Genomic DNA, 12,333 nt, shown 5'->3' on the forward strand with positions numbered 1-12,333 from the left:
TTGATGCGGATTATCGACATGACATCTCGATGATGCGGTGCAAAGGCAGCGTGATTCTTTTCGTGTCTGACGAGACGCGCCGTCTTTGATCAGGCGCTGATCCCACGGACGCTCTAATTATTGCAAGTGGAAGGAACGACCCGACAAGCATCAAGGACGGAAGGAGAGCTCCAGCCTCCAGGTCACCTGCAGCTCAGAACATGCGCACTGCCTCCGCTCCAGCGCCCTGAAACAAACGACAACCGACGACGCTCGCTTTGCGCGCCAAGCACGATGCATAGCCCCATGGACAGAAATCGAATGCCTACTGCACGAATGGCGATAACATAAGCGCGCGACTGCGCTTCGATGCGACGAGATGCCTCCGAACTTAGCGCCTGGTGCTCGCATTCCCAAGCAGAGGATGCGCCGCCCCTCTCGATAAAGCGTCCGACTTGCGTCCGAGATGGATGATGGCCACATTCTCACTGCAGATGTGCTTAGAGCGGGTCGGCCCAGGCGGATGGCGGGGAGTCGGGGACGACCACGGAAGGTTAAACTGAAAGGCTCCGGGGAGACTCGTCAATAAGTACGTACTACTACTCGCGGCAAGGAGCGTCGTCAATCCTCTCACGCATCGCATAAGCTACACCGAAATTCACCGACTCCCAACATGGTCACAATCAACCTTGCCTACACGGCCCCCATCAACCCCGCGGGTGCATCGCCTGTCCTCACCGAGAGCCAAGTGTGGACTGGCCTCAAGCGCAAGGTGCGTCGCGCCTACGAATTCGTCCCCGTCATCGTCGCCTGCGAGGTCATCAGCGAAGAAGGCAACACGGTCGTGCGCAAGGCAACTTTTTCCACCGAAGGCAACCCCAAGGAGACAAGCGAGCCTGTGCGCGAGGTCTGCGTGCACTTCCCGCCGTCCCGGGTCGACTTCAAGCAGGACGATGGCAGCACCATCTCCAACATTGTGAGCAGGGGACCCGAGGGTGAGCTGCTCATGACGTATGCGTTCGAGTGGAGGCACGACCATATCCAGGAGGGCAGCGACGAGGCGACGGCGACCAGGGAGAAGTACTTCAAGGTGCGTCCTCAACTAGTGTTTCTTTCATCCTGCTAACGTGCTGCAGATGGCGAAGATGGCCGTGGAGGGGTCTATCAACACCATCCGCAAGTTCGTCCAGGAGGGCGAGATTTCGTAGAGGCTTGGGGTGTCGTAGAGGCTTGGGGTGATTTGAGTCTCCGAGACAATGCAGTTACTTATCACCAGATTGACTTTGGGCTGAAAATCGTTTATCAACCTCGTGAAACTTGCCATTCGTGGACCAAGATCCCAGAACCGTGGAACCAGGATCTTTGTGTTGGACATTGAGCAGTTGTGCACACGAGGGCTGCGATGCTGCCTCATTTTATTTCACCGTGGTTTACGCTTCTTTGCGGGATACATGCCCATGCTATCCTACGCATTCTGCGTCAGGACTTGGGACACAAAGTTCCGTCTGGATTCCCCATCCATCATGAACAAATCGCCAGTGAGCCCAGACTACGTACTCCTGGGCTTTGCTTCACTAAAGTAGGCATTGCTTACTACACGATATACAAAAGTGCGCGGAGAGGAGCATCTGATACCCACGAGAAACGACACTATGATCATTCTGAGAGCGCGTGGAAGTACTTTTCCTCAGGCAAACAGGATAATTGATCACCGAGTTGCCCACAGCTTGCGGCATCGTCGAGTGCTTGGCTATCACAGCCGTCACCGCGCGTGAAAGCTTTCCCGAATTTCTTCAAGCGTCTGCCCCCAAGAAAAGGACTTTGTGGAAACAATGGAAGAAGGGATACGATCAATGCGAGAGTTTCAAGTGTAATTGCGGCAATGGCTACTTTTGTAGACAGCACGGCATATGGGTGGGTTCCAGGCGCTGACGTGCAGGAAGACCACATAGTTCCTGGGGACGAACAGTATGCGGATTGATGCCCGGCCTTCCATTACGAACAGAAGAGAACGAGTAAGGGGGGATCACAGAAAGACTTTGGAGTGCGAACATCGTGACGAAGACGATGTGACGGAAGGCAAACGAACAGCGAAGGATCAGAAGTTTAAGGAAAGTAAAAGGATCACCCATACAGGCCACCTTCAACATAGCTCGAAACAGTTGCCTTCACATGCAGAAGCTCTACAACCACAAAGCAGGGTGACCTCAAAGTGTCAAAGATCCACCGCCGAAATCTTGAGAGCTAGAGATGAAAACCGCCTCCAGATGGTCACAGGATCTCGCATGTGGCGGTCAAATTGTCGACGAATCTGGGCAGGTCCTTCAAGGTCCTCAGAATTCATGTTTGCTGCCTTGTTTGAATTGGTACTTTCTCATCGCACACACCCCCCATGCGTTGTCATCTGTGTGACCGCCCTCTACACCAACTGTCAACCTTGCTGCCCGACTGATGTCCTGGGGCCTGGGGCCCCAGGTGGCCTTGCTTCAACACCCAGAACTCGTCTGAGCGCCACGGAGCCCCCAGTGCTTCATGACTTGACCAGAGGAGAGGTCCTGGCGCAGTCACGTCTCACGCTCCACGTCTTCTCTCCGTCGCACACAGCGCCATTGACAAAAGGAACGAATTCAATTCGATGGCCATGGCTGCTGTGGTGTCCCACAAGGTAGCCCAGTTGCTGCAGGTGTACGGCAAGGCAATCGAGGTCTTCATTCAGAGCGACCCGACAGTGTCAAGCTTAGTTTGGCTCTCCCTACGAGTACGCCTAGAGGTAAGCCACGATGTTGTACACCGAATGACAGCCCCGAGACCAGCCAAAAAGCCGCCGAACCAGGGGTGACCCCCTTAATTGTCTCGCTGATATTACCAAAGGCTTCCCAGCCCACTTTCTGTTTTCACCTGGCCCCCTCATTGTCCCACCGTCGTGATGAGCGACCCAGCTGTCATCGAATCCGTCATTTGCTAATCTAGACGCACAATTTAGGCATGGAGAAACATGAAGGCACGTCAACCGAAGGGCAGCTACAGGGCGGTCCCGGCCAAGGTGCGTGAGAGAACTCAGAATTTCGACTTGAGGATCCATCTGACTAAGTCCAAGCAGCTGCTGCCGACAAGGAGGTACTTGACTGGATCCAGAAACAGGCCAGCCCTATCATAGATGAGATCTTGCTCCAAAAACCGCCCACAGATCACACCGCAAGTCTTTGGATATGCCAGCACAATCAGTCTAGAGATTGGCTGAGCCAGGGGCGGCCTTCAAGTTTATGGGTTTATGGTGAACCAGGTACGTCTTGAAGGCTATCTTTCACGTGAATCACGACGGCAACCTTGAATAGATCTGACTGAAGTACAGGAACTGGAAAATCCCACCTCGCTCGCAGAGTGTGCAATCATCTCTCTCAGGGCAATCCCAAGCCCAGAGTACTCTCACACGCCTTCCAAGCCTATGTGACCGAACGCGAGAGATCCCTTGTCGGGCTACCTTGCTCGCTCTTGACAAACCTTTTGATCTCCAGCACCCTGGGCCAGGAACAGCAGAAAGCATTTCAAGACTTGCCTCCGATATGCCGCGCCCACAACCTCAACCCACATGGAGCCCCATGGAGAAAACTTTGGACAGTCCTTGTGGAGCTACTCAGGAGTACCGCCGTGACCACTAACACATACATTGTTATCGATGGACTTGATGAGTGCCGGATCAACAGCAATCTTCAAGCAAAAGAGGTCAACACAAGGCTGTCTGCTTTGCTGGAGCTGGACTCCATGAAGTTTCTGTGCTTCACGCGACCCAGTTATCTGCTGGGCAAAGGCATTCGATCATGTCCAAAGGAAAACGAGATCTACATCCGCGTTGAAGACACATATAGCGACCTGTCTCAGTTCATCGCAGATGAGGTCAAGAAGACCGATTTTGGCCCGGCCTGCCAAACCAGAATAGCGCAACACGCCATATCGGGCGCGAATGGATCCTTCCTTTGGGTCGAACTATACTTTGCTCAAGTCCGAAAAGCCTTGGGGCCCCTGATGCTAGAGCAACTGATCGCAAAGTTTCCAGCTACACACTGGGGCGTCTAGACGAAGTGCCAGACGACGACTTCTACGAGTACGCCGCCAGGCATTGGAGCCAACACCTCGCCGCGATTCCACTGCCTTCAAGACAACTGGTCTCTCTCGTTGTGCTGTTTATCACCTCTCTGCAATTCTGCTACTGGGCGGAGTCATCAACACAGGACTCTGGCGATCTCCAAGCCATTCGGTCTGCCGACTACCGTCTTCGCAGATGGTCCAAAGCATTGCCTAATAGTCTGTCGGCCATACTGAACGTGGACCAGTACTTTGAGGCACCATACCTCGAATTGAATCGACAATATGTTCATTGCAACAACGACAGCGTCTTGCAATGGTTGACACTGATGCGGATGGGCGCGTACTACTTTGACCAAGGCCGAACTTCGGCAATGAAAGATGTACGGACCCGGGCTGCCGACGGCTTGACTCATCTTCTCGGTCCGTGCCATCGTACTACACTTAAAGCGCGATCGGGCGCGGCCTATGCGCCTCTCATCGAAGGTGATGTGAAAGTGGCACGCGATGCATACGTCCAGATTGCACATGATCAGTTGCTCGTTAGCAAGGGGAAGCCCTCGCTAGACTATTACAATACCCTGATATTCCAAGGCCAAGCCGAATACTTGATGAATGACTTCTCTTCGGCCGTGACCACGCTCTCCACGTCCTCTGCCGGCTTCTTGCGGGAGAAAGGAGGCGAAAGCAACTACTACCTGTCAGCCCACCTGTGGTATTCTATCGTCATAGCAGCACAAGGCAAACTTGACGTCGCTATCCAATTCATGGAGGCCATTCGCCAAAAGCGACACGAGCAATATGGCGGGCTTGACGGTTTCGCCAACACGGTTCGCATTTTCCTGGGAGATTTCTACCGCAGAAACGGGTCGCGAGAGGAGTCGATACAACATGCCGAGGCCGGTCTAGACAATCGGAGTCAAGTTAAATCCTTTGCACACCCTGCTGTCATCGATACAGCTGTGCGACTGGTCATCGTCTATCGTCATTTCGGGCTTGCCTCTAACGCCACGAAACTTCTGGATGAGTTGCTCACCCGGAGCGATCTTGGACAACACGACAAATTTGTCCAGCGGTGCCAGGTCAACCACTTGCACGCTCTCCTGCTCTATGAGCAAGGCGAAGTTGACAAGGCCATTTCGCAATTGCATGACTTCCTCGCGCGTCTCGAGCCGGAGCGAACGGGCAGGGTCACTCTGTGTGCGCTTCTGGACTTGGCGCTGATGCTGCGCAAGCGAAATGCCGAGGGCGACGATGATCTCTCGCATTCACTATTCGATGGGTTGCTGGTTCCGTTCGCGTCTGCCGTTCAGGCGGACGAGGGTGGCGACCACAAGCCTGACTCGCCGCGTGTCTTGAGATTGGCAGAGGAGGCCTTGCGTATCTTCCGGTACCAGAGCGGGGAAAAGGCTGATGCTCTATTGAAGGCGGAGGGCATGAAATGGAGGAGACCGCGAGCTTTATGGCTGCCGCTGGGCATGCCTGCGGCTGATACGACCTGGATGGGGCCACCGGGGGAGGTGGGCAAGGAGCTGGCCTGATTTCCACTATGCTTGTGTGGTTTGACGCTGAGAGTGAGACTGGCAGATGAAGTTCAGCTGATCACGTTTGATGATAGTCCAAGAATGCGCGCGTGCCCGATGAACATCGGCATCCGTTTCAGTCCTGGTTCCAGTCGTCTTGCCATGCTGACTGGGATATTTCTGGAGGTTGGTGATTAATCTCGTTGTCTCCACGTTCCTCACAAGTTCACTCTCAAGGTGGGCGTGACGACCCCAGTCATTTGTTGCAACATCAAATGCCGGTCATGATAAAAACAGATTATACTTCCCTTTTAAGTCTTTGACCCGACTGCAGTCCGCGGACAAACCAACCCCACCCATCAAGTCTCATGCAAGGTTTCATCATTCTGGGCGCCAGGCGAATGATTCGTCTCCAGCCAGCATTGCCTGCAAGGGAGTAGCCGCTCTGAAATGCAATTGCATCCTTCGTGCAGCTTTTGGCCCCCAACGAGTGAGGCACAGCAGCGCCAACCATCAAATGGCTGCCCGCACCGTCTTGCGCGCGCCCCCAATCATAATAATGCCCACTTGGCTCGCGCCGATCCAGGTCCGAGAACAATTGCTGTCATTTTCTTCGGGGCTTCCTTGAAGCTCGCGGCCTATGTAGCAGCAACATGCACGGACGCGAAAGACGAGCAGACGAGTCAGATGGCTCGGCGCATCGGCGTCGAGCGATGCAGCAGAGTACGCGTGCCCAGGGCTCGAATTGAGCCTTATTGAATTGGGCGAAGGAAAGGACTAACACGTGATGACATGTAGTCGCCGTGGTAGGCAACAAGGCATACCTCAACGGAGGTCGCGTGTCGGAGTATATTGACGGAGAGACACAAAACAGCAATGGCGCAACATCATCAGAGCGTACGCGATCGAATTCAATAATCCAACAGACCATCCAGGCTGACTTGGCCTTCATACAGTTGCCTCAACCTTCTCACTGCCATTGGACAAGTTGTGGAGCAACAGCACCAAAAACTCGCCCTATGGCGACTACTCACCCAATGCAGACTCACGACGTCCTCGCCCTATACGTCTGAAGCAGGCGCTATGGGGCGACCGCGCGGGAAAGATGATGTACCGCTGGGGCGGTGCCACTAGCTGGGGCAAGACCATGGATGAGGACGACGTGGTTCTCTTTAGGTTCGACCCCGATCGACAGTCGGGGGACCAGTGGGACGAGGCAGACAAGACGCCCGAGGACGTCGACGGCAACACATTCGTTGGCAACAGCAACGGCGCATCAGCATCGTGCAACGGGTTGGGATTCTACGTTGGCGGCTTGGCGAGTAATGCGTCGGATTCGACCGTCTCGGCCAACTTTTCCACCCCAGGTGTCCTCATGTACGACATGGAAGACGGGACGTGGACCAACAGCACCACTGTCCCCCTCAACGAGCCGAACGGCCATGTGTGGAGTATGGAGGCGCAGTGCACGACGGCATTCAACAACGCGGACCCCCTCTTGGTGGTGTTAGGTGGGAAGTCAGACTCAGGATTCATGTCCATGAACTCGGTGTGGTTCTGGGACCCTGCAGAGAAGGAGTGGTATAACCAGACCGCGACGGGGGATGTGCCGTCTGAAAGGGAGTATTTCTGCACTGCGGGTGCAGAGAGCAAGGGCGGCACCTACGAGATGTAAGCCGCATGCTGTTCCTGAATGTAGCGTTTGTACTGACATCTATGACTACGTAGCTTCGTCTACGGCGGACGAGACGCCGATGGAGAGACTCTGGATGATATCCATGTTCTCTCGCTGCCGGCCTTTCACTGGTTCAATACTAATGTCAGCGCCCCAGCGAGGCTGCACCACGCGTGCGCTTCGGGCGGCAATGGCCAGATGCTCGCCGTCGGAGGCGTCGAGAAGGAGTGGGAATGGGAGACCCCTGACCCCTGGCGGTGGTCAGTTGGCGTGCTCGACATGAAGGAGCTCGAGTGGAAAGACGGCTACAATGGTGACGCGGGTGAATATGAGGCTGCCGATGCGGTGAGGCAGTGGTATAGCGATGGGTAAGCATTGCGCGACTGCTGTTGAACGATGACTGACAAGGTGTGCAGAAACCTTGATAACGTCCAGTGGGACGACGAGACTGCCAAGTCACTTTTTGGTAAGATTCACCCAGACCTATCCAGAATTAGGAGCAGTCACTAATTTTCTCCAAGACAAAAGTATCTCTGTCGACGTACCGAAAGAAACCCCGTCTACATCAAGTGGAGATGGCTCTTCCGAGGCTTCAGGGGATGGTGGTTCGTCATCCAACACAGGCGCCATTGTGGGCGGCGTGATAGGAGGCATCGCTGCACTCGCTGTCCTCGGCGCATTGCTGTGGTTCCTCAGACGCAGGAAGAAGAAGGGCACGCAGGCGGCCGAGCTCGTTGGCGACCATGCACACGGTGCGCTTCCTCCCAAAAGCATGTCCAGCTCTCCGGCATCGGGGACCCGAACAGACAGCAACTCGGAACCCGTTTCGGAGATGGCGACGGTGGGCCATGAGAGGCTGGAGTTGCCCGAAGAAACGAGTGGAAGGGCAGAGTTGCCGACGGATTTTAACCTGGGGGTTGACAGACACTTTACACTACAGAAGCCATAGGCTTGGTCAGCCAAGGGCTAGATCGAACAATGGGAGCCCCTTGTATATACTTTTGATGTTGAGCCGTGCTCGCCGTTGCGAGAAGGAGTTTGTCCGGGTGACTTGTCGTTGGGTCTAGGAGTCCAGTCTATCAAGATTAAGATCATCAGCCCCCTTTTTTTTTTTTTTTTCTTTTTTTTTGGCTATGCCTTACCCAAAGGCCAAGGGAAAGCAAACTTACCTTTCCGAGGCAAAGCAACCAAAGCTGCACTTAGACGTCACTACCCCGATGTGTGTGCCCCTCATTGTACCAAGACGGGATGGGCTGTACTGTTGGTCGTATAGGCCTATATGCAGTTGGCTGAAGGTTCGCTTGCCACCGTTGGGGCCTCGACTTTACCTCAGGCCGCAGCCTTGGCGCTTCGAGGATCCATACTCTTGGCGATCGACGCTTCCTCACCAACATGACAAAGACCAGCTCTCGTATAGCTCGTGGTTTGATTGGATATACCATCTTCATCCAAGTCTTTGATGGTATGAGCGTGACGTTCGCGATCTATCAGTGGTTTCCTCTCTGAGATCTTGGCGCGATGATCCAAAGCTCCTATTACGTGAGCGGTTGCCTTTTATCGAGACTCATGATGGCGGTAGATAGACCTATTGTCGTCAGGAGGCGAGAAATGACGCTCACTGAAGTTATTCAGAGCTTCAGGCCTGCTACATGTAGGCATCCGAGGGAGAACTCACTATAAAAGGCGAAGGATCTCCCTCTTACAAGACTGTCTCCTGAAACAACAGCAACAGACAAGAACATCAACAACAGGTTCAAAGCTCCCACTCTCACAAACATCTCACAACCCTTCACAAACAAACAACACTCAGGAAAACCAAGACATCAATCATCATGAAGGTTGCCACCACCCTCGCTTCTGCTCTTCTCTTCGGCATCACCAATGCCGGAACTATCGGTCGGTAAGTTTTGACACGTCTCGACTCTCTGCGCGGGTTATCCTCACGCACCCCATGTTGAGTTCACATGACTGACACTTGTCTGTGAAGTCGCTGGATTATGGACGTCGACACACTTGAAGAGGATTGCAACAACGCTCCAGGACGAGATCCCTATGCCCGTTCCGTCATGATAACCTTGATGGATGGCCCCAACATTGCAGAGTCCCTGCAAGGGAAATTCAGTATCAAGGATGGGCAGAGGCTAGCGCACACCTTTGATCCCGCCTGCAAGCACATCTCCACCGTCGAAATCGAGCCCAAAGGCGGTGGGAATGGCTTTTCGGCCGAGATTGACATTGGTGTAGAGACGGTGGAGGTCACGGTTGATTGCATGGGCTTCAACTTTTGCGGGGGCATTATAGATCCTGAAATCTCCGGCGTGGACAGGCCAGCGAACGTGAAGTGTGTTGAGGATAGTCCGGTTCGGTACCCCGGTGTGGTCAATGTCTACGCCTACAAGACTTGCCAGATCCATTACCAGTAGAGGCGGCTTGGAAAGGAGTGATCCTTAAGTATCTTCTAGTCAGAGCAAAGAGTACATTTCAATGTAACAAACAACCCCATATCTATATCATACCGCTATCCAACGGAGCACAATTATATGAGATGAACTACAGCCCCTAGGGAGTCCAAATATTCGCTTATAGAGTATGGCTTAGTTTTCTTCGGCAGTATTTACTGTTAGTTACTGGCTTCGAGGGCGGATATTCATTTGGCTAAAGTCTCTTAATTAAAAAAGGAGATAGTGCGGGTCCTATAGATACTTCTTTTTCCCGCGATCTCAGGTGGAGCGGTAAGTAGCTTTAAGCCCTGCACTATTGCTATGGGTCACACGCGAATATTTAGAATCCCAGGCGGTTGTACTAGTCCGTGGCGGGAAGAAAGTACTACTTGGCTTGCATGACTCAAATTTCAAAGTGTAAAAAGAATAGGATTGGGTATATAACAACGATCTCCGCTACGGCCCCCGTGGACGGCTTGCTCGTAGACAAGGTCCACTCCCTCTCCCGTATTGGTATATGCTCGGAAAGCGCGAGTTTCGCAAAACGCGAGACTTATCCAAAACTCCATCAATGGTATTCTTCCCTCTTTCTGTGCGGCAATCGTCTACGAGGTTGCCACCTTTTCGGCGTGGGATGCCCTCTCGATCGTGGAGGGGGGAGGAGGAATGTTCTTGCGGAGAACATGGCGCTTGAAGAAGTAGGGGATCTTGTGTAGTTCGCTGCCGATAAACTTCTTGGTCGGGACGGAGAAGACCTCTGCGAGAGAATGTTAGTAAGTTGTCGAACGAGGAGGTAGACGAGGTACTTACGGTCCAGCTCCTCAAGAGTGAGCTGCTTGGTCTCGCGGACAAAGCAGAAGATCATGAACCACGCTATCAAATTAAGGCCGGCGTAGAAGCCAAAGGCACCAGTGGGCGTCATGACAGTTTTCATGCGCGGGAAAGTAAGCGACAGGACACCGGCAAAGGTGTTGTTGACGGCGACAGCCCAGGCCATGCCCTGCTCACGCTGGATGGTAGGGAAAACTTCGGCGGAGTACTGGAAGGCCACGGGTCCCTCGCCCAAGCAGTAACAGATGGTGAAGAGGTAGACGAACAAGACGACCGGACCGACCTTGGCAGCCCTCTCGACGTCAGGGCCGTTGTTAAGCAGGGAGAGACCGGCAGCCAGAAGGAAGATGCACATGCCGGGGAATGTCCACATGCAGAGCGTGCGACGACCCTTGGTGTCGATGAGGAACAGCGTGGGGATGGTGAAGACGACCTGGATGGCACCGTAGCCCAGTGAGGCGTACAGGGCGTTCGTATCGGAGTAGCCGGCGTCACTGAAAATGGAGGAGCTGTAGAAGGAGATGATGTTGATGCCGCACATCTGCTGGGCAATCATGACGGTAGAGGCACCGTAGTTGGAGCGCCTGATACGGGGGATGGCGAAGCAGTCCCACATGCGGCGGAAATAGCCGGCGCCGGCAGCGGTATGCTTCTCCTCCTCGTAGATGATGTACGAGTAGTAGTAGTCGCGGGCGGCGATGATGGGGTGGGCACGCAGCCTGTTCATGGAGCGGAAACCCTTGGCGATCTTACCGTGCTTCATGAGCCAGCGGGGGGATTCCGGGCAGAAGAATACGCCAACGGACAGGATGATCGATGGGATGCAGGCGGAACCGAACTCGAGGCGCCAAGCGATCTTCGGGACATCCTTGACAATAACGTTGGCGCAGAAACCCAGGAAGATGCCGGCGGTGACCCACAGCTGCCAGAACATAACAAGCGCACCGCGCACGCGGGCAGGGGCGACCTCGGAGGAGAAGATGGGGACGGTGGCATTCTTAGCACCGATACCAATGCCCATGACGAAGCGGGCAGCAAAGAGACCCTGCCAGCTCTGCGCGAGACCAGAGCCGATGGGGGTGAGGGTGAGGCAGATACCAGTGAGGAAAATCTCACCACGTCGACCGAGGTAGTGGTTCAGAGGATCGACAATAAAGGCGCCGATGAGACCGGCGGTCAAGAAGATGATGGCGTTGATAAGACCGATGATCCACTCACCGCGGGAACCCATCTTGTCCAGACCAAATTCCTGGGGGAAGGACAAGTTGGCGCCGTTGGCACCGGTTTGATCCCAGCCCTGGGTCGCGGCACCGACAGCGCAAAGGGCGACGGTGTACCACAGCATCTTGGGGCCGAACCACTTGTGTCCCCACTCGTAGTCGAGCGCGGCGATCTCGTCGTCGAGTAGGCCGGACACGGCGCGATGCTCTCCGAGGTCCTCGCGGGCAATCATGGCAGCGCGGCCAAAGACGTCTGCGTACTCCTCGAGGCCATGCTTGTGGGCGAACGCCTGGCCGTCCAGGGCAGCCTGCTCAGCGGAGACGCGCTACGGTGACTGTGTGAGTCTCTGCTTGGTGTCTCAGATCTGGGTCAGGGTGCTCACCTTGAGAGGGTTCTCAACAATGTTCATGGCCGCCACGGACTGGCGGCGCTGGGTGGGCTCGACATTGTCAGAGGAGTCACCCTCGCGGATGACAGCCTTCTCGTCGTGGGTGGGCTGGTCCACGCCCGCGACTTCGTCCTTGGACATGGCGGCGGTTGTTGGAAGTGTCGAGTTGCTTGCTTGCAACTGAAGTTGGTT

At 54.5% G+C, this 12,333-nt stretch overlaps 6 protein-coding genes across 6 annotated transcripts; 5 read left to right on the plus strand and 1 right to left on the minus strand.

Moving 5' to 3' along the window:
- Positions 1–652: 652 nt before the first annotated feature.
- Positions 653–1,187, plus strand: F5Z01DRAFT_638950 (uncharacterized protein; the record flags this gene model as incomplete). Its single annotated transcript, XM_046262411.1, has 2 exons — positions 653–1,069; positions 1,116–1,187. 2 exons carry the CDS (start codon positions 653–655, stop codon positions 1,185–1,187), a joined length of 489 nt encoding a protein of 162 aa, XP_046115897.1.
- Positions 1,188–1,243: 56 nt separating this feature from the next.
- Positions 1,244–1,818, plus strand: F5Z01DRAFT_259436 (uncharacterized protein). Its single transcript, XM_046258569.1, has one exon. It carries the CDS (start codon positions 1,382–1,384, stop codon positions 1,685–1,687), a length of 306 nt encoding a protein of 101 aa, XP_046115898.1. The 5' UTR covers positions 1,244–1,381; the 3' UTR covers positions 1,688–1,818.
- A 2,174-nt stretch (positions 1,819–3,992) lies between these two features.
- F5Z01DRAFT_662527 (uncharacterized protein) lies at positions 3,993–5,856 on the plus strand. Its single transcript, XM_046263960.1, has 2 exons — positions 3,993–4,275; positions 4,329–5,856. Exon 2 carries the CDS (start codon positions 4,392–4,394, stop codon positions 5,601–5,603), a length of 1,212 nt encoding a protein of 403 aa, XP_046115899.1. The 5' UTR covers positions 3,993–4,275; positions 4,329–4,391; the 3' UTR covers positions 5,604–5,856.
- Positions 5,857–5,921: 65 nt separating this feature from the next.
- F5Z01DRAFT_662528 (uncharacterized protein) lies at positions 5,922–8,360 on the plus strand. The gene is made up of 6 exons (XM_046263961.1): positions 5,922–6,308; positions 6,384–6,482; positions 6,542–7,256; positions 7,314–7,628; positions 7,677–7,726; positions 7,782–8,360. The coding sequence occupies exons 1-6, from the start codon at positions 6,239–6,241 to the stop codon at positions 8,207–8,209; spliced, it is 1,677 nt and encodes a 558-aa protein (XP_046115900.1). The 5' UTR covers positions 5,922–6,238; the 3' UTR covers positions 8,210–8,360.
- Positions 8,361–8,834: 474 nt separating this feature from the next.
- Positions 8,835–9,691, plus strand: F5Z01DRAFT_691559 (uncharacterized protein). The gene is made up of 2 exons (XM_046266161.1): positions 8,835–9,160; positions 9,248–9,691. Exons 1-2 carry the CDS (start codon positions 9,093–9,095, stop codon positions 9,681–9,683), a joined length of 504 nt encoding a protein of 167 aa, XP_046115901.1. The 5' UTR covers positions 8,835–9,092; the 3' UTR covers positions 9,684–9,691.
- Positions 9,692–10,306: 615 nt separating this feature from the next.
- F5Z01DRAFT_638954 (MFS transporter) lies at positions 10,307–12,282 on the minus strand (the record flags this gene model as incomplete). The annotated part of the gene is made up of 3 exons (XM_046262412.1): positions 10,307–10,458; positions 10,512–12,078; positions 12,136–12,282. 3 exons carry the CDS (start codon positions 12,280–12,282, stop codon positions 10,307–10,309), a joined length of 1,866 nt encoding a protein of 621 aa, XP_046115902.1.
- Between the last annotated feature and the right edge of the window lie 51 nt (positions 12,283–12,333).

The sequence above is a fragment of the Emericellopsis atlantica genome (assembly GCF_019669845.1).
Source record: "Emericellopsis atlantica unplaced genomic scaffold F5Z01scaffold_24, whole genome shotgun sequence".
Lineage (NCBI taxonomy): Eukaryota > Fungi > Ascomycota > Sordariomycetes > Hypocreales > Bionectriaceae > Emericellopsis > Emericellopsis atlantica.

Coding starts and splice junctions, on each gene's coding strand:
- F5Z01DRAFT_259436 (XM_046258569.1), top strand. CDS start 1,382: ATGCTGCCTCATTTTATTTCACCGTGGTTTACGCTTCTTTGCGGGATA.
- F5Z01DRAFT_691559 (XM_046266161.1), top strand. CDS start 9,093: ATGAAGGTTGCCACCACCCTCGCTTCTGCTCTTCTCTTCGGCATCACC. Junction 9,161..9,247: donor AATGCCGGAACTATCGGTCG/GTAAGTTTTGAC, acceptor TTGTCTGTGAAG/TCGCTGGATTATGGACGTCG.
- F5Z01DRAFT_662527 (XM_046263960.1), top strand. CDS start 4,392: ATGCGGATGGGCGCGTACTACTTTGACCAAGGCCGAACTTCGGCAATG.
- F5Z01DRAFT_662528 (XM_046263961.1), top strand. CDS start 6,239: ATGCACGGACGCGAAAGACGAGCAGACGAGTCAGATGGCTCGGCGCAT. Junction 6,309..6,383: donor GCGTCGAGCGATGCAGCAGA/GTACGCGTGCCC, acceptor GATGACATGTAG/TCGCCGTGGTAGGCAACAAG. Junction 6,483..6,541: donor TGGCGCAACATCATCAGAGC/GTACGCGATCGA, acceptor GCCTTCATACAG/TTGCCTCAACCTTCTCACTG.